Source organism: Pantherophis guttatus, chromosome 16 (assembly GCF_059756535.1).
Source record: "Pantherophis guttatus breed Tessera chromosome 16, ASM5975653v1, whole genome shotgun sequence".
NCBI classification, from domain to species: Eukaryota; Metazoa; Chordata; class Lepidosauria; order Squamata; family Colubridae; genus Pantherophis; species Pantherophis guttatus.
Genome location: NC_142078.1, coordinates 5,329,195 through 5,348,871, shown reverse-complemented (window position 1 = coordinate 5,348,871; position 19,677 = coordinate 5,329,195). Strand labels below are relative to the sequence as shown.

Genomic DNA, 19,677 nt, shown 5'->3' with positions numbered 1-19,677 from the left:
TCTATTCTAGTCTACTCCATTCTATTTTATTCTACCCTACCCTACCCTACTCTAATTCTATTCTATTCCTGACCGTTTGAAGTTACGACTGTACTGGAAAAAAAGCGACTTTACTGCCGTTTTTCACACCGCAACATCCCCCCACGGTCACGTGATCAAAAATCCAGATGGTTTGGCCAACTGGTTCACATTTATGACGGTTGCAGTGTGCTGGGGATCCCCTTTTGGCGACCTTCTGACAAGCCCAAGTGTACAGGGAAGCCAGGTTGACTTAACAGCCATGTTGCTAACTGAACAGTGATTCACTGAGGATGAAAATCTGGATGCGTCTTATACTCCGAATGTAGCCCCGCCCAGCTTCTCAGGTTTCAGAGGCTGAAAAAAAGCATCAGAAAGGAAGCTTCAGAAAAGAAGCCCCCAAACTGAGCTTCAGAAAAGAAGCCTCCAAACAGAGCTTCAGAAAAAAAGCCCCCAAACAGAGCTTCAGAAAAAAGCCTCCAAACTGAGCTTCAGAAAAAAAGCTTCCAAACAGAGCTTCAGAAAAGAAGCCCCCAAACAGAGCTTCAGAAAAGAAGCCCCCAAACTGAGCTTCAGAAAAAAGCCTCCAAACTGAGCTTCAGAAAAGAAGCCTCCAAACAGAGCTTCAAAAAAAAGCCTCCAAACTGAGCTTCAGAAAAAAAGCTTCCAAACAGAGCTTCAGAAAAGAAGCCTCCAAACAGAGCTTCAGAAAAAAAGCCTCCAAACCGAGCTTCAGAAAAAAGCCTCCAAACTGAGCTTCAGAAAAAAAGCCTCCAAACAGAGCTTCAGAAAAGAAGCCTCCAAACAGAGCTTCAGAAAAAAAGCCAATCAGCTTTTTTCTTATTTGCCTCCCCAAAAACCAAGGTGCGTCTTATGCTCCAAGAAATAGGGTAGCGTACGCCATAACTCCGATGAGAGTAAATCATGACTTAGTAGAGTCCTTGTCATTCTCTCCAAAAAGCCGTCTCCATCGAAGTCACATGGCCTCTCCTTCGGCCACTCCACACTTGGCTCTGGACGACGCTTAAACGATACCAGGGACCGGATATGGCTGGGGTGTGTGAGATCCCAATGGCAGAAGTGTCAGAAATCCTTGTTTCTTGGAAGACCGGTTTATAGAACCGCAAATAAATAATTCGGTTGGTTTGCTTAAACTGGGATACGCTTGTAACCCTTCCCTCGTTTTGCAGCCAGAGGTTTTTTTGGCTTTCCCTCCTGCCTCTGACCTTGAAGGAATCGCGGCGATGTTGGTTGAGCCCCTTCTGCCTGTCGGCCAGATGTTTCCTGTTTCCCAGCTTCCTCCCCGTCTCCAAACCACCGTCCTTTTCATAAAGGAATCGTGTTTGCTGCCGAAGGACGAAGGGCTTGGCCTGGCGGCCCCCTCTGGAAACCAATAGAGGGGAAAAGCAGTTGTTGAGCCCAGCTCTCTGCTTCTCTTCTGGGTACACCCAGAAGTTGTGTTGTGTTTGTGCTCTGCAAGCCTCAGCCAACCTGCAGGGAGAGTCGGGGCTGCACACAATCTTTGGAAAGCATGCATCCCTCCACCCCCACCGAGCGTTTTTTCACTGCTTATCGGAGCCAGGCGCAGTCAAAGAGAAGCTGTTTGAGCCTGCAAGTCACTGTAGCACTCAGGGAGTTAAGTCACAGGCCTCAGTCGAGAGAACAAGAGAGATAGGTAGGTAGGGAGAGAGAGAGAGAGAGGAAGAGAGAGGTAGTAGATAGATAGATAGAGAGGTAGGTAAGTAGGTAGATAAAGAGGGGTAGGTAGTTAGAAAAAGAGATAGGTAGGTAATAGATGGATAGAGGTAGAGAGGTAGATAGATAAAGTATTGGTAGATAGGTAGATTTGATGGATAAATAGGTAAGTAAATAGGTATATAAAGAAATAGGCACAGATACAAAGAGGAGATAGGTAGGTAGCTAAATAGATTAGATAGATGATAGATAGATAGATAGATAGATAGATAGATAGATAGATAGATAGATAGATGAGATATAGATAAATAGATAAGATAGATAAGATAGATAAGTATATAGCTACAGTAGATTGATAGATGATAGAGATATAGATGATAGATAAGAGATAAATAGAAATAGTTGATAGAGAGATGATAGAAATATAGATAGATGATAGATAAGAAAGATAGATGATAGATAAGTAGATAGATAGAGATAGAGATAGATGATAGATGATAAGATAGATAAGTAGATAGATGGATGACAGATAGATGATAGAGATATAGATAGATGATAGATAAGTAGATAGATATAGTAGATAGAGATAGATGATAGATGATAGATAAGATAGATAGATGATAGATAAGTAGATAGAGATAGAGATAGATAGATGATAGATAAGTAGATAGATACAGTAGATAGATAGATGATAGTCAGATAGATGATAGAGATATAGATAGGTGCAGTAGATAGATATATGATAGATAAGATAGATATAGTAGATAGATGATGGATGGATGGACGGATGGATCAAGGCCCTCTCCCTTTCTGCCAGCCTAAGGGAGGGAAAGTCCAGCTTAATGGCGGCTGCCTCCTGTGAGGCAGCTGGGTGGGGCTGCTCTTGGCCAGGAGCCCGTACAATCACGCCCAGCCTCTCCAGCGAGCTCCTTGGAACGCTTCCCCCCTCCTGGCCTCCTCCCGTCTTCCTTGACCCCCCTGCAAACTGGAGGGCTGCCAGCTGCCAATTCTTACCACGGCTGCTTTTTTTTCCACGAAACCACGCGGAGGGCAGCACACGCCTCCCTGGCTTGCAGAGCGACTCCCAGGCCGTTTCTCTCCCCACCCCCCCGCTCTGCCCAGCCCAGCCCCAAAGGCCAAGCCTCCTGCTTTTCATTAAAAGCCTTTTCTCTCCCCCTTCCCTCCATTCTTAACGGCATTTGTGCCGCAGGGAGGAATTTAACCCCCAGACCCAACTGGGAGAGAGGCCTGTACAGACCCTTCTCTGGCTTGAGAAAGTAGCCAAGCCTTCTCGCTTGAAATATCCTGCTCTCTCTCTCTCTCTCTCTCTCTCTATCAAAAGTGGGGGGGTTTTTTATTTTGAAAAAAAGGCAACCGGGTTGATTTTTGGGAGGGGGAGGAAAAATGAAAACGTTTCGCTTCCTATCCTAGAAGCTTCCTCGGTTCGGTTGCATTGGATGCTGCGGGAGATGGAAGGATAGTTACGGCCACTTGAGGTTGTTTTCCTTGCCAGTCAGTTGTGCGAGGACTAGAGGTGGGATTGAGCAGGTTCTGACTAGTTCTGGAGAACCGGTAGCGGAAATTTTGAGTAGTTGGGAGAACCGGTAGTAAACATTCTGACTGGCCCCGCCCCCCCATCTATTCTCTGCCTCCCAATTCCCAGCTGATTGGGAAGAAATGGAGATTTTACAGTATCCTTCCCCTGCCACGCCCACCAAGCCACACCCACCATGCCATGCCACGCCCACCAAGCCACACCCACAGAACCGGTAGTAAAAACTTTTGAAACCCACCACTGGTGAGGACCAGTCATAAGGTCCCTTTTTGTCACTGCTGTTGTAAGTTTGGGTCGCTAAACGAATAGTTGCAAGTTGAGGACTAGAGGTGCAAGCCAGGCTTTTGATCCCCATTTCTAATAAATCTTAACTTTCTCTCCAAATACAGCTAATGTCTGTTAACATTCATAGTAGCTGGGCTAATAGTTACTCTGCATTCAAGACAACTGTATTCTGAGCCTTTTCTTTCTCTCGATGTTTATGAAAATACTCAGTATTACCCTGTTTCCCCCAAAATAAGACCCAACCGGAAAATAAGCCCTGGCATGATTTTTTCAGGATGCTCGTAATATAAGCCCTACCTCCAAAATAAACCCCAGTTAAGATTGTCAGCCAGATGGATGCTTTTAGTACCATATTTCCCCCAAAATTAGACCCAACCAGAAAATAAGCCCTAGCATGATTTTTTCAGGATGCTCGTAATATAAGCCCTACCCCCAAAATAAACCCCAGTTAAGATTGTCAGCCAGATGGATGCTTTTAGTACCGTATTTCCCCCAAAATTAGACCCAACCAGAAAATAAGTCCTAGCATGATTTTTCAGGATGCTCGTAATATAAGCCCTACCCCCAAAATAAACCCCAGTTAAGATTGTCAGCCAGATGGATGCATTTAGTACCGTATTTCCCCCCAAATAAGACCCAACCAGAAAATAAGCCCTAGCATGATTTTTTCAGGATGCTCGTAATATAAGCCCTACACCCCAAAATAAGCCCAGTTAAGATCATCAGCCAGATGGATGCATTTAGTACCGTATTTCCCCCCAAATAAGACCCAACCAGAAAATAAGCCCTGGCATGATTTTTCAGGATGCTCGTAATATAAGCCCTACACCCCAAAATAAGCCCAGTTAAGATCATCAGCCAGATGGATGCATTTAGTACCGTATTTCCCCCCAAATAAGACCCAACCAGAAAATAAGCCCTAGCATGATTTTTTCAGGATGCTCGTAATATAAGCCCTACCCCCAAAATAAACCCCAGTTAAGATTGTCAGCCAGATGGATGCATTTAGTACCGTATTTCCCCCAAAATAAGACCCAACCAGAAAAGCCCTGGCATGATTTTTCAGGATGCTCGTAATATAAGCCCTACACCCCAAAATAAGCCCAGTTAAGATCATCAGCCAGATGGATGCATTTAGTACCGTATTTCCCCCCAAATAAGACCCAACCAGAAAATAAGCCCTAGCATGATTTTTTCAGGATGCTCGTAATATAAGCCCTACCCCCAAAATAAACCCCAGTTAAGATTGTCAGCCAGATGGATGCATTTAGTACCGTATTTCCCCCCAAATAAGACCCAACCAGAAAATAAGCCCTGGCATGATTTTTTCAGGATGCTCGTAATATAAGCCCTACCCCCAAAATAAACCCCAGTTAAGATTGTCAGCCAGATGGATGCTTTTAGTACCGTATTTCCCCCCAAATAAGACCCAACCAGAAAATAAGCCCTGGCATGATTTTTCAGGATGCTCGTAATATAAGCCCTACACCCCAAAATAAGCCCAGTTAAGATCATCAGCCAGATGGATGCATTTAGTACCGTATTTCCCCCCAAATAAGACCCAACCAGAAAATAAGCCCTGGCATGATTTTTCAGGATGCTCGTAATATAAGCCCTACCCCCAAAATAAACCCCAGTTAAGATTGTCAGCCAGATGGATGCATTTAGTACCGTATTTCCCCCCAAATAAGACCCAACCAGAAAATAAGCCCTGGCATGATTTTTCAGGATGCTCGTAATATAAGCCCTACACCCCAAAATAAGCCCAGTTAAGATCATCAGCCAGATGGATGCATTTAGTACCGTATTTCCCCCCAAATAAGACCCAACCAGAAAATAAGCCCTAGCATGATTTTTTCAGGATGCTCGTAATATAAGCCCTACCCCCAAAATAAACCCCAGTTAAGATTGTCAGCCAGATGGATGCATTTAGTACCGTATTTCCCCCCAAATAAGACCCAACCAGAAAATAAGCCCTAGCATGATTTTTTCAGGATGCTCGTAATATAAGCCCTACACCCCAAAATAAGCCCAGTTAAGATCATCAGCCAGATGGATGCATTTAGTACCGTATTTCCCCCCAAATAAGACCCAACCAGAAAATAAGCCCTGGCATGATTTTTCAGGATGCTCGTAATATAAGCCCTACACCCCAAAATAAGCCCAGTTAAGATCATCAGCCAGATGGATGCATTTAGTACCGTATTTCCCCCCAAATAAGACCCAACCAGAAAATAAGCCCTAGCATGATTTTTTCAGGATGCTCGTAATATAAGCCCTACCCCCAAAATAAACCCCAGTTAAGATTGTCAGCCAGATGGATGCATTTAGTACCGTATTTCCCCCAAAATAAGACCCAACCAGAAAAGCCCTGGCATGATTTTTCAGGATGCTCGTAATATAAGCCCTACACCCCAAAATAAGCCCAGTTAAGATCATCAGCCAGATGGATGCATTTAGTACCGTATTTCCCCCCAAATAAGACCCAACCAGAAAATAAGCCCTAGCATGATTTTTTCAGGATGCTCGTAATATAAGCCCTACCCCCAAAATAAACCCCAGTTAAGATTGTCAGCCAGATGGATGCATTTAGTACCGTATTTCCCCCCAAATAAGACCCAACCAGAAAATAAGCCCTAGCATGATTTTTTCAGGATGCTCGTAATATAAGCCCTACCCCCAAAATAAACCCCAGTTAAGATTGTCAGCCAGATGGATGCTTTTAGTACCGTATTTCCCCCCAAATAAGACCCAACCAGAAAATAAGCCCTGGCATGATTTTTCAGGATGCTCGTAATATAAGCCCTACACCCCAAAATAAGCCCAGTTAAGATCATCAGCCAGATGGATGCATTTAGTACCGTATTTCCCCCCAAATAAGACCCAACCAGAAAATAAGCCCTAGCATGATTTTTTCAGGATGCTCGTAATATAAGCCCTACCCCCAAAATAAACCCCAGTTAAGATTGTCAGCCAGATGGATGCATTTAGTACTGTATTTCCCCCCAAATAAGACCCAACCAGAAAATAAACCCTTTCCGGTGGGGTTTAGAGGTCCTCCGGGGGCAGGGGGAGGCCGTTTTCGCCCTCCCCAGACTCCTAGAAAGGCTCTGGAGCCTGGGGAGAGAGAAAAACGGGCCTACCGGGCCATTGCTTGCCAGGAACGGGAGGAGCGCAGGGGAGGGTTGTGTGCGTGCGTACACCCATAATTTTATGCGCCCTTCTGCATGCGCGCGCAATCCCCCCCTGCTTCGTCCTGCTCCTGGCAAGAAATGGTCTGGTAGGCCCATTTTTCTCTTTTCCCAGGCTCCAGAACCTTTCTAGGAGTCTGGGGAGGGCGAAAACAGCCTCCCCCCTCCCCGAGGCCCTCCGGAGGCAGGAAACAGCCTGTTTCCCTACTTCTGGTGTGCCCGGAAGGCCCGAAAATCGGAGCTGAGCTCCCGTGCCCACCAATATGGCTACGTGTGCCATAGGTTCACCATCACGGATCTAGACTCCTTTAAAAAAACCTACAGAGATGGAGCGCCCACGATTTCTGGAGGACGCAAAAGGGGATATTATATATATTTATATTTATATTTTATTGAATTTCTATACCGCCCTACTCCTGAAGGACTCAGGGCGGTGCACAGCCATGAGATAAAACACATAGATATACAAAATTTAAAATCGAATAAAATGAATTAAATAAATTTGGCTGAATTAATACCCAAATTTAAGATACCCATATTTTAAAATACATTAAAAATTTAGAATTTACACTCAAAAGGGAGAAGATTTAGGATCACATGATCTCGGGACACTGCGACCGTCATAAATATGAACCAGTTGTCAAGCATCTGAATTTAAAACACGTGATCACAGGGGTGCAGCCACGGTTGTGTGAGAAATGGTTGTGAGACTCTTTTTTCAGTGCTGTCGTAGCTTCGAACGGTCACTAAACGAATTGTAAGTCTGAGGCTACCTGTATTCTTTCCCGGCTGCAAATGTGTGTTTTCTCGGCTGCCTCACGGGCACCCCGCTTCTCTCGGGGTGTCTGGCCGAGATCCGCCAATGTTTTCTCTTCCGCCCCCCCAGATTGTAGGAAATGGGAGTGAACAGCAGCTGCAGAAGGAACTGGAAGACATCCTAATGGATCCCCCCATGGAGGACCCCTCAAATGACCGGGAGGGGGAGGAAGAGAGCCCCTCCCAGGACGGAGAAGGGGATGAGCTGGTTCTCCTCGAGGCCTCCGCCTCCTCCACCATCAACCCCGTGTCCGTGACGGGACCCTCCAAGCCAGAAATGAGGCTCCCGGTGAAGCCATCCCAGGGAGGTGAGCTCCCACCAAGGCTAAGGAAGGTGGGAGGAGGAGGAGGCACCACGGATGGAGAGCTGACCTTCTAGGCTTTCTTCACGCTCTAGAACGTTTGACCGTTCATGAAATGCAGATTTAAAAGGCGGTTATTTCTCTCTCTGGGCACAATGAGAATATATCTGCTGGAAAAATAAAACTCCATATTGGCAACAGGGAGGGCATCCGGCCATTAAAACACTCGGCTCCATTTAGTTGCCCAGATTCCACCCTGCAAGGGGTTATGGGATCATTATCATTTATCAAGATGGTGATAAAATGCATTTCTTTCCTTCTCTGCTGATTCCTTCCTTCCTTTTTTGGGGGGGGCGGTCCCTGGCAGATTCGGAGGAGTCCAGTCCCTTCACCCCGGTGGCCGACGAGGACAGCGTGGTCTTCAGCAAACTCACCTACTTGGGCTGCGCCTCAGTCAATGCCCCCCGGAGCGAGGTGGAGGCCCTGCGGATGATGGCCATCCTGCGCAGCCAAGGCCAGACCTCCGTGGACGTGACCCTCTCTGTGCCAAACGTGTCCGAGGGCACCGTGAGGTAGGTGCCCATTTTCTCCGGGACTTGGCTTTACCAGTTGGAGGTGCCTCGCGCTTCCACTTCGCTTTCTTTATGTCATTGCTTTGCCCCTCTGGATTGACACTTTTAAGGTTGCTCTCTCCTTAGGAGCAAAGAACCAGGATGGCAGCCAATCCTGACTTCTTAAGCATGTTGTGATTTTAAGGAAGGTCCAAATTCTTGAAGCTACACGCAGCCAATTGCTGTAGCGGCCAAAATTGTGGAAACCTTTTGGGAAAAGTGTATTTTTGAGGTTTGATAGCTCATAACACCACTTTTTTTTGTTTTTGGAGTTTCAAGATAATCCTATTCCACTGCTGGAATGGCCTGGGAATAGCCCAGACCTTCACCCAATTGGAAATGGTGATGGAGCAGACTATAGAAACTGGTTAGTTGGAAGGAAAGAAGGGAAGAAGGGAGGAAGGAAGGAAGGAGAAGGATAGGTAGGTAGATAGGTAGGAGGAAGGAAAGAGAAGGAAAGAAAGAAAAGAAAAAGAAAAAAAAGAAAGAAAAAGAAAGAAAGAAAGAAAGAGAGAAAGAAAAGATAAGTAGGTAGGAAGGAAGGAGAAGGAGAAGGATAGGTAGGTAGGTAGGAGGAAGGAAAGAGAAAGAAAGAAAGAAAAAAGAAAAAGAAAGGAAGGAAAGAAAGAAAGAAAGAGAAAAAGGAAGGAAGGAAGGAAAGAAAAAGAAAGAAAGAAAAAAGAAAGAAAGAAAAAGAAAGAAAGAAAGAAAGAAAGAAAGAAAGAAAGAAAGAAAGAAAGAAAGAAAGAAAGAAGGAAAGAAGGAAGGAAGATAAGTAGGTAGGTAGGAAGGAAGGAGAAAGGAGAAAGGTACAGTAGTGGCCAAAATTGTGAAAACCTTTTGGGAAAGTGTATTTTATAGATTTGATGGCTAATAGCAATACTTTTTTTTTGGAGTTTCAAGATAATCCTATTCCACTCCTGGAATGGCCTGGGAATAGCCCAGACCTTCACCCAAGTGAAAATCTATGGATTTTCCGACTAAAGAAACTTGTTAATCAGAAGCCACCCAGCAATAAAACCCAGTTAATAGAAGCCATCATGCAATCTTGGCTTCACATGATAACAGCTGCAGAACTCAAAGACTTGGTTCATTCCATGGGAAGACGTTGTAAGGCCGTCATTCATGCTGAAGGTTCCCCAACGAAGTATTAAGTGGCATGGGGATCATTTTTGTATAATCTTGTTTTTTTCTACGTGTTTTACTTTCCTTCTTTATCCTGTAACTGCTATTCTAATAGCAAATCCTTCATAAAAGTTATTGCATTACATTCTTGATTCAATTCTCTTTCCATTGATATATAATTTTATGGTACTACTCCCCCCCTTCAAAAAAAATGGTCTTATTAGCTAGTTTTAGAAAATACACTTTTCCCAAAAGGTTTACACAATTTTGGCCACTACTGTAGAATAACTTTATTGTCACTTTGAATGTACACTAATTGGCATACATTAAAATGAAATTTCGTTGCATACAGCTCTCGAAAGGTCACCGCCTCCAATATACACTACATCAGGGGTGTCAAACTCGATTTCATTGAGGGCCTCATCAGGGTTGTGTTCGACCTCAGAGGGCTGGGTGGGTGGAGGTAGCCAGGGTCGGGGTGGTCATGGTGGGCATGGTCACGGGCATGACACGGGACTTGTGTCGGGGGTCACTTGGGGGAGCCAAGTTCTAAAGCAGGACTTGCCTGAGACCCTCCCTCATTCTCATTATACAGGTAATCCTTAAATTACGAATGTAATAGAGCAGTGATGGCTAACCTTTTTGCCATCGCGTGTCAGGAGAGGGGGGCGGGGGAGGGTCGCGCGCGCACGTGCATGCGTGCGCAACCCCCTCCCCTCCCTCCCCCCCGCTCCTGGCACATGATGGCCTGGTAGGCCCGTTTTTCTTTCTTACCTGGTTCAAGATTCTCTCTGTGTATCTGGGAAGGGAGAAAACAGCATTTCCCACTCCCTTGGAGGCTCTACGGAGGCTGAAAGGGCCCATTTCCCAACTCCCGGTGGGACAGGAAGTGACTTTTTTCCTATCACCAGCCTCCAGAACCTCTCTAGGAGTCTCTAGGAGCCTCTCTAGGAGTCTCTGGAGGCTGGGGACAGGAAAAAACATCACTTCCTGTTCCACCGGGAGTCGGGAAATGGGCCCTTTCAGCCTCCGTAGGGCCTCCAAGGGAGTGGGAAAGGCTGTTTTCGCCCTTCCCAGATACACAGAGAGGATCTGGAACCAGGTAAGAAAGAAAAACGGGCCTTCTCCACCCCGTCCCCCCAGGCCCTCCAGAGGCAGGAAACAGCCTGTTTCCTTACTTCTGGTGGGCCCAGAAGGCCCGAAAATCAGCTGGCCGGCACGCGCATGCGCCCAAGAGCTGAGCTGGCGTGCCCACTAATATGGCTCCGCGTGCCACCTGTGGCACGCGTGCCATAGGTTCGCCATCATGGTAATAGAGCCTGTCAATTGCATTCGTCACCAGAGAATTTGTTTGATTGAATCATGTTAAATGAATGCGATCACTCCCTGCTTTCCCAAATGCATTTGTTAATCAAATGCACAGGTCATTAAATGCATATGAGATATCTCGGATTGGGGAAAAGCATGCTGGGGCCTAGTGCTGGAGCAGGCTCCATTTTCGCTAGCAGAGGCACCGCGGGCTGGTCCTTTGCTATTTCCAGGCTGGCTCCGCGGGCCAGATCTAAGCACCCTGCGGGCCACTTCCCGCCCACGGGCCTTGGTTTGACACCTCTGCACCACATAAACATGATAAAATAAATAAATAAATGCAAAATTATGCATATACCCATATATATGACACAGAGAAACAACACAGTTCGGATGTATACATGTACACGGCGAGAGAAACGAATCTTGCGAGTTTACCAGGCGGTAAAAAAACTGTTACAAAGCTGTTCCAGAATCGAGTAGTCCTGCTAGAAATGCTTTGAAACCTCCTCCCAGAGGGGAGCAACAGAAACAGACCATAAAGTGGGTGTGTGGGGTCTCTAGCAATACTTCGAGCTCTAAGCACATAGCACTTATAAGCAGTATCCTGAATAACGGGAAGCGAGCTTCCTATAATCTTCTCAGCTGTCCTCACCACTCTCTGTAGGGACTTTCTATCTGAGGCACTGCCACCACCGAACCAGAGCTGCAGTTTGTTAAAATGCTCTCAATCGTGGCAACTTTAAGACTTAAACTCCCAGAATTCCCCAGCGAGTCCACAAGCCTTAAAAGTTGCCAAGTTTGGAGACCCCCGCCCTAGACTGATTGGGGGGGGGTACCTCGGTACTTTTAAAACTTGTGTCGGATGAAATGAAGGAGTATAATTAAGAAGCCGGAGGCGCTTAAGGGAAAGTGGAAGGATTTACCAAGCTGCCTGTTGCCTCGCTCTTACCCCTGCATGGGGTTTCCTCCCTCCCACAGGTTGCTGGACCCTCCAACGAACACCGAAATAGCCAACTATCCCATTTACAAGATCCTGTTCTGCGTGCGAGGTCACGACGGGACTCCAGAAAGCGACTGCTTTGCTTTCACGGAAAGCCATTACAACTCCGAGCTCTTCAGAATTCACGTCTTCCGATGCGAGATCCAGGAAGCTGTAAGTTCAATGGGTGGAGCTGGGGGGAGGCCTGGGCTCCCTAGGCAGAAAGCAGGTGAGGGGACCTGTCTTCCTTCTGTTGGGATCTGAGGTTGGACTTCCACCTTCTCCATTCTCATTCTCTCTTCTGATCTTGTCTTGTCTCTCCTCCTCTCCTCTCTTCTCCTCCCCTCCTTCTCTCTCTCCCTCCCTCCTTCCTTCCATCCTTTTCTCTACCCTTCTTTCTCTCCTTCCTTCCTCTCTCCCTCCTCTCCTCCCTCCCTCCCTCCTTCCCTCCCTCCCTCCCTCCCTCCTTCCATCCTTTCCTCTACCTCTCCTTCTTTCTCTCCTTCCTTCCTTCTTCCCCTCTCTCTCTCCTTCCTCCTTCCTTCCTCCCTCCCCTCCTCTTCTCTCTTTCTCTCCTTCCTTCCTTCCCTCCCTGCTTCCTTCCTTCCATCCTTTCCTCTACCTCTCCTTCTTTCTCTCCTTCCTTCCTTCCTCCCCTCTCTCTCTCCTTCCTCCTTCCTTCCTCCCTCCCCTCCTCTCCTCTCTTTCTCTCCTTCCTTCCTTCCCTCCCTGCTTCCTTCCTTCCATCCTTTCCTCTACTTCTCCTTCTTTCTCTCCTTCCTTCCTTCCTCCCCTCTCTCTCTCCTTCTTCCTTCCTTCCTCCCTCCCCTCCTCTCCTCTCTTTCTCTCCTTCCTTCCTTCCCTCCCTGCTTCCTTCCTTCCATCTTTTCCTCTACCTCTCCTTCTTTCTCTCCTTCCTCCCCTCCCCCTCTCTCTCCTTCCTCATTTCTTCCTCTCTTCTCTCCTTCCTTCCTTCCTTCCTTCCTTCCTTCCTTCCTCCCTCCCTCCCTCCCTTCCTTCCTCCCCATCCCCCTCCTCCCCCTCCTCCTCCTTTTCACCTCAGGTGAGCCGGATCCTGTACAGTTTTGCCACTGCTTTCCGCCGTTCTGCCAAGCAAGTCCCACTCGCGGCCCCTGTTACTCCAGAGATGCCGGACAGCGACATCTTCACCTTTTCGGTCTCCCTGGAAATCAAGGAGGACGATGGGAAAGGCTGCTTCAGGTAACAGCTTCCCTTTATGGAGCATTTGGAGAAGGAAGCTTCCAATTTGACAGGCCACGGACAGCCTTACCCTCCAGAATCAGATTCAAGAATTTAACGTGTACCTATTTCTGAGTGCACGTCTAGTATTCTTGCAAAAAAAATCAATCTTGGTAGAAAGGAATTAAATTCTCATTGCTGCTGGCCATTATTTAGAAATACCTTTTTTTTGGAAACTTAAGCTGTGTCCCCATCTAGCTCTCTCAAGTCTGGTCAATTTCATACTGACTGATCCAAAGAAATGTGAACAGATTCTAAGAATAGGAATAGGAATAGAATAGGAATAGGAATAGGAATAGAATAGGAATAGGAATAGGAATAGGGATAGGGATAGGGATAGGGATAGGGGTAGAATAGGGATAGAATAGGGATAGGGTAGAATAGAATAGAATAGAATAGAATAGAATAGAATAGAATAGAATAGAATAGAATAGAATAGAATAGAATAGAATAGAATAGAATAGAATAGAATAGAATAGAATTCAATCAGAATCGGAAGGGACCTTGGAGGTCTTCTAGTCCAACCCCCTGCCCAGGCAGGAAACCCTACACCACTACAGACAAATGGTTATCCAACATCTTCTTAAAAGCTTCCAGTGTTGGAGCATTCCCAATTTCTGGTGGCAAGTTGTTCCACTGATTAATTGTTCTAACGGTCAGGAAATTCCTCCTTAGTTCTAGGTTGCTTCTCTCCTTGATTAGTTTCCACCTATTGCTTCTTGTCCTGCCCTTAGGGGCTTTGGAGAATAGCTTGACTCCCTCTTCTTTGGGGCAACCCCTGAGATGTTGGAAGACTGCTATCATGTCTCCCCTAGTCCTTCTTTTCATCAGACTAGACATATCCAGTTCCTGCAACCATTCGTCATATGTTTTAGCCTCCAGTCCCCTAATCCTCTTGGTTGCTCTTCTCTGCACTCTTTCTAGAGTCTCTACATCTTTTTTACATCGTGGTGACCAAAACTGAATGCAGGATTCCAAGTGTGGCCTTAGCAAGGCCTTATAAAGTGGTATTAATACTTCACGTGATCTTGAGTCTATTTTGCCTTTAATTGTCCTCAATTTTCACGAGGAATGGGGGTGGGGGGATCTTGGCATGTTTTCTCCCACCTTTCCCCAATCCAGGAAGCCAGGATTGCAGTTGAGAGGCGCTCGGTATGGAAGGTGGCTTGATCAATTAGCCTGCCTCAGTTTCCCTTTTCTCTTGAGATGAGCTGCCACCTGTTGTTCAGCCTCATCCTGGTAGTCCAGTGGAAGCTAAACGTATGATGATTTAATAACTCACTGAATTAAATGGGTCTCCCTTTTTACAAATTAGTTGGGTAACAAGGGGGAGACACGGAGCGGTGCAGTGGCCTAGAGGTGGGGATCTCACCTCAGAATCTGGAGGTGGTGAGTTTCATCCTAGGTAGAGGCAGATATTTCTCTGTTCTGTCCCCGTACCACACACGCACCCCCATAGACGGCCCAGAGTTAATAAGCCACACGACAAAATTCTTTGAAAATAAAGCTGGCAGCAACCCAGTGGCTAGCTGCCAATTCAGACTTTACTTACACAAAACAAAGATTAGACTGCAAGCATTCTGATAAAACAGGCAGAGTTTCAACAATACAAGAATTAATCCAAATGCAGTCCGATAAAACAGGCAAAGTCCAGTAACGCAGAGATCATGGATTATTTCCAGTTTTTGCTCATCACAAACTGAACCAGCCACCACACCCACATTTATACCCTGTGGGGTGTGGTCCAGTGACTCAGCTAATCTCTGGCACGCCTTCCCCTCTGCTGCACATGCTTCTCCCTGCGCCTCTGCCGAGGGTCCAGCCAGCACTTATCTCCTTCGTCGCTGTCCACCTGTGGCTGCGGGGACGTGCTTGGCTCTGAGCCTATCTTTTGGCCTTCGGTGTCCTCCGGAGGCATTGCCAGAGAGGAGGGTCCTGCAGAGGGAGGCCTTGCCAACTCCTCTCCCTCGCTCTCAGAGTCTGCATCTGTCGATAGCCCAGGCTCAGGCAACGGAGCCACAACATTCTCTCTCTGGGCACGTTGAGACTATATCTGCTGAACAGAACTCCACGTTGGTAATAGGAAGGGCATTCGGCCAGTAAACACTCACCTCCATTAAGTTGCCCAGAAAGGATTATGGGATCATTAGAAGGAGATGATGAAGAAGGGAGGGAAGTAGATCCAGAACAGAAAATATGTGAAGATAGAGATGTAAGCAATATGAGGATTGTTAATATTATGATTATTGGGATTACTATGCTTAATATATTCTTATAAGATACATTAAGGGGTAGAAATGAATAAAGTTTACTATGTTCAATACTACAATTGTAAGATCAGAGAATTAATATCAATTTAATGAATACCGTTGTAAATTTTGATGGTTTTTGCACAGAGATATTTATACCCAGACGACACACTGTTTAAGGGAAGATGGGATGTTTATATTTAAAAAATTAAAAATAATTATTAAAAAAAAAAATCTGCTGAACAAACCTCCGTACTGGCGACAGGAAAGGCATCCGGCCAGTAAACCCTCAACTCCATTCAGTTGCCCAGAATTCCATCCCGCAAGGGATTACGGGGTCGTTATAAAGAGGATGATGAGCAAGGGGGAGGCACGTCTGGAAGTCCTCTGGGGTGCCTCAACTTCGGCAAACTTTGAACGTAACCTCCTTGGTTTTCCTTCCCCTCCCCCAGTGCCGTTCCGAAAGACAAAGACAGGCAGTGCTTCAAGTTACGGCAAGGGATCGACAAGAAGATCGTCATCTATGTGCAACAGACCACTAACAAAGAATTGGCCATCGAGAGGTAAGGCGGCACCTGTCGGGCCTCGGCACCAGCGCTTAAGGCTTGGCCAGGTGAGAGAACGGTCCCCATGTTCCTCTTCGACTCCTTTGGCGCTACATCAGGGGTGTCCAATCTTGGCGACTTTAAGACTTGAGGACTTCAACTGTTCTGACCTAAGCTTCCTTAGAAAGCATAAAGCACAGTCTTAGTCCCGGCAAACCTCTTTTATTCATACGGCTATGAATTATTCCCAGTCCGAAAGGCTTCACAAACAGTCTTTCAGGGAAATGTTTATAAACACCCACCTTATCTCTCTTGGAACGATGCCAGAGAACTAATTGCCAAACGCAGGGCAAGGCCAAACTTGGCACAGAGTCAAACAGAGCTTTCCAAAGCTTGAACCGACCAGATGAACTAATTGCTTCCTGCAAAAGCTCACGTCCCGTTCGTTCCTCTTTTATGTCTCAGGGGAGGAATCAATCATCTCCAAGCCTTACTCCCAAGTCGACCCTGTTTTCTTAATTGTCTTCTGGCAGTTCTGCGCATGCGCATACTAGGAACAGGCTCAAACTGTTCTTCGGCCTCGCTGATGTCAGACTCTGGAGGCTCTGGAGGCAGCACATAACTACCAGATGGCCTTGGCTCCCTCTCTGCCTCCGATGCAGAGCCCTCATTCGAGCCTTCCCCAGACTCCAGTGACTGGCCCACGTTCCTCCCCAACCTCCTCACTGTCCAAATCTGCTGCCAGGTCTGCTGGCCGCTGGCAGGCCACAACATCAACTCCTAGAATTCCCCCCTCAGCCAGCCATGCTGGCTGGGGAATTCTGGGACTTGAAGTCCACAAAATCTTAAAGTCGCCAAGGTTGGATACCGCTGCTCGAGATATTTCAATATCTGCTGGGTTTTCCCTCAAACTCACCTGGGGAAGCCAAAAAATACTGGACAAAAATACATATGTGGTTGGAGAAGACGATACAACAACATATTGAACTGAAACCCGAAAAAAATTTGTTGGGGATTTTACCAGAAACTTGTAGTAAAGAGAATGTATATTTGATTATTCATGTAATAACCGCAGCTAGGATTGTATTTGCACAAAATTGAAAAAGTGAAGAGATTCCTACGATGAGAATGTGATCAGGAAAATATTAGAATGTGCAGAAATGAATAGGTTAACACTTGCAATCAAAGAGAAGGAACAAACTGAATTATTATATTGTATGGGAACTGTTTTACCGATGGCTAGAGAATAAATCTGAAAGTTAGACATAAAAGTAGATCAGTGAAATACAGAAAATACACTAATAGAATTAAATAAGTTAAGAGAATTGTTACAGTATTAGGCGTGCTATGTATATCAATATTAAGTTTAGAATAGAATAGAATAGAATAGAATAGAATAGAATAGAATAGAATAGAATAGAATAGAATAGAATAGAATAGAATAGAACAGAACAGAACAACAGAACAGAACAGAACAGAACAGAACAGAACAGAACAGAACAGAACAGAATTCTTTATTGGCCAAGTGTGATTGGACACACAAGGGATTTGTCTTTGGTGCATAAGCTCTCAGTGTACATAAAAAGACAAGATACATTCATCAAGAATCATAAGGTACAACACTTAATGATAGTCATAGGGTACAAATAAGCAATCAAATCATACTAAGGAACAGTATCAATATAAATTGTAAGGATACAAGCAAGAAAGTTACAGTCATGGAGTCATAAGTGGGAGGAGATGGGTGATAAGGAACGATGAGAAGATTAATAGTAATGCAGACTTAGTGAATAGTTTGACAGTGTTGAGGGAATTATTTGTTTAGCAGAGTGATGGCGTTCGGGGGGAAAACTGTCCTTGCGTCTAGTTGTTCTGGTGTGCAGTGCTCTATAGCGTCGTTTTGAGGGTAGGAGTTGAAACAATTTATGTCCAGGATGTGAGGCGTCTGTAGATATTTCCACAGCCCTCTTTTTGACTCATGCAGTAGACAGGTCCTCCATGGAAGGCAGGTTGGTGGCCATTGTTTTTTCTGCGGTTCTAACTATCCTCTGAAATCTGTGTTTGTCTTGTTGGGTTGCAGAGCCAAACCGGACAGAATAGATAAATAGAATAGATAAATAACGAATATGGCTGTAAGTTTTAATTGTTATTGCACAAGACGTTTGTACTCCAGCGACATACTGTCTAATGGAAGATGGATTGTTTGTATTAAAATAAAGTTTAAAAAAATTAAAAACCCAGCTGGGGAAAGCTCAAGCTCCACCTTACCTATTCTGGAAAGCCGTCCTGGGAAATCTGGTGTCCTTTTTCAGGCTAAAAAAAAATGAGGAGTGGTTTTTCAGAGTAGAGTCTCAAAGTGGGATGGGTGGGCTGCCTTTGCTTCTTCTGGATTTGATCAGGGCCCTGGGAGGCCTTGTTATCGGGGTCCACTGTCTTGCCAATCTCCTTCTTCTTCATGTTTGCAGATGTTTCGGCCTCCTTCTCAGTCCCGGAAAAGACGTGCAAAGCGGAGACATGCATTTGCTGGATTTGGTAAGTGGCCCTTCTGTTCCTCACCCCCGCTCCCTCCGAAGGTGCCCCCATCCCTTCCTAACCGCATGCTCTGGGGCAGCGGTCACCCACTTGTGGTCCGTGGACCACTGGTGGTCCGTGAGAAAATTTTGGTGGTCCACAGAAAAATTATTTGCATTTTTTATATTGCACTAAATCTGGGGTCTTCAAAACTACGGCCCCTGAGCTGGATACGTGCAATGAACGTTTGTGTTGCTGCAGAGAGTCTCCCCCTTCACGGTCTTTTTGTGCGGGTCGGAGGGGGGCAGAAATTCCGACTCGGGGTCTGCTTCAGCCTCCTGGTGTGGGGCTTTGGGCGAAGGCTGGAGGGAAGAGCCGCTGGTGGCGAAGAGCCGGAGGGCCTCGTTCCACTGGGACTGCATCATGGCCTGGAACTGGCTGACCATCTCAGCCCGCTGAGCCTCCAGGCGCCGGTACCTGGCCTTGCACTCCCGCAGGTCTTCCCTCTGCTTGGAAAGCCTATGCTCCTAGTCCTCAGTGAGGTGTTTCTGCTGAGCCTCCTTCTCGGCCAGATCCAATTTGAACTGACCTGTTTTGCCAATTCTTTCTCATGGTGGCTGCTTAGCTCCAGCAACTGCTTCCTGTTGGGGCCCTAAGGAGCCCCAGTGGGCAGGCGAGGAGTGGCTGGGAGGGGAGGGGCGAGTAGAGGCCAGCGAGGCGTCCCTCCACATGAGTGACATCGAGTTGGCCACGCCCGCCCAATCACATGACCATCTAGCCACACCCACCCAGCCGGTCATTAGGCAGATGATATTAGCGGTCCACTAGATTTAAAATTTTGAATTTAGTGGTCCCTGAGGTCCGAAAGGTTGGTGACTCCTGCTATGGGGCGTGCTGTGTGTTCCATCTCCGTCTCTCTCTGCTTCTCTCTTTAGGAGTCCATGGGGAAAAGCTCAGACGGAAAATCATACATCATCACCGGGAGTTGGAACACCAAGTCTCCGCACTTCCAAATAGTGAACGAGGAAACGCCCAAAGGTTCGTGAGGGCCTGGGTCAGGGGTATGCAATTCGCGGCTCTGGAGCCGCATGTGGCTCCTTCATCCCTCTGCTGCGGCTCCCTGTCGCTCAAAAATATGCGTCACAACCGCCAATGTGTGTGATTTTTATTTTATTTTTTGTAAATATTTTTTATTATTTTTCAAACATAAGCATAAAATATAAC

The 19,677-nt window shown here is 46.3% G+C and overlaps 1 protein-coding gene across 2 annotated transcripts in view; it reads left to right on the top strand.

Annotated features, from left to right (window-relative positions):
• The window catches only part of RABGAP1 (RAB GTPase activating protein 1), a 101,322-nt gene that overhangs the window by 12,349 nt on the left and 69,296 nt on the right, over positions 1 to 19,677 (top strand). For both annotated transcript variants that reach the window (XR_015730094.1, XM_087879489.1), the window contains exons 3-9: positions 7,631 to 7,868; positions 8,230 to 8,434; positions 11,888 to 12,062; positions 12,952 to 13,109; positions 15,850 to 15,960; positions 18,408 to 18,474; positions 19,389 to 19,491. Coding sequence is in view for 1 of the 2 variants with exons in the window: in XM_087879489.1 (XP_087735615.1) it covers positions 7,631 to 7,868; positions 8,230 to 8,434; positions 11,888 to 12,062; positions 12,952 to 13,109; positions 15,850 to 15,960; positions 18,408 to 18,474; positions 19,389 to 19,491 (1,057 nt within the window). In the remaining variant the exon portion in view is untranslated. The remainder of the gene's footprint in view (positions 1 to 7,630; positions 7,869 to 8,229; positions 8,435 to 11,887; positions 12,063 to 12,951; positions 13,110 to 15,849; positions 15,961 to 18,407; positions 18,475 to 19,388; positions 19,492 to 19,677) is intronic.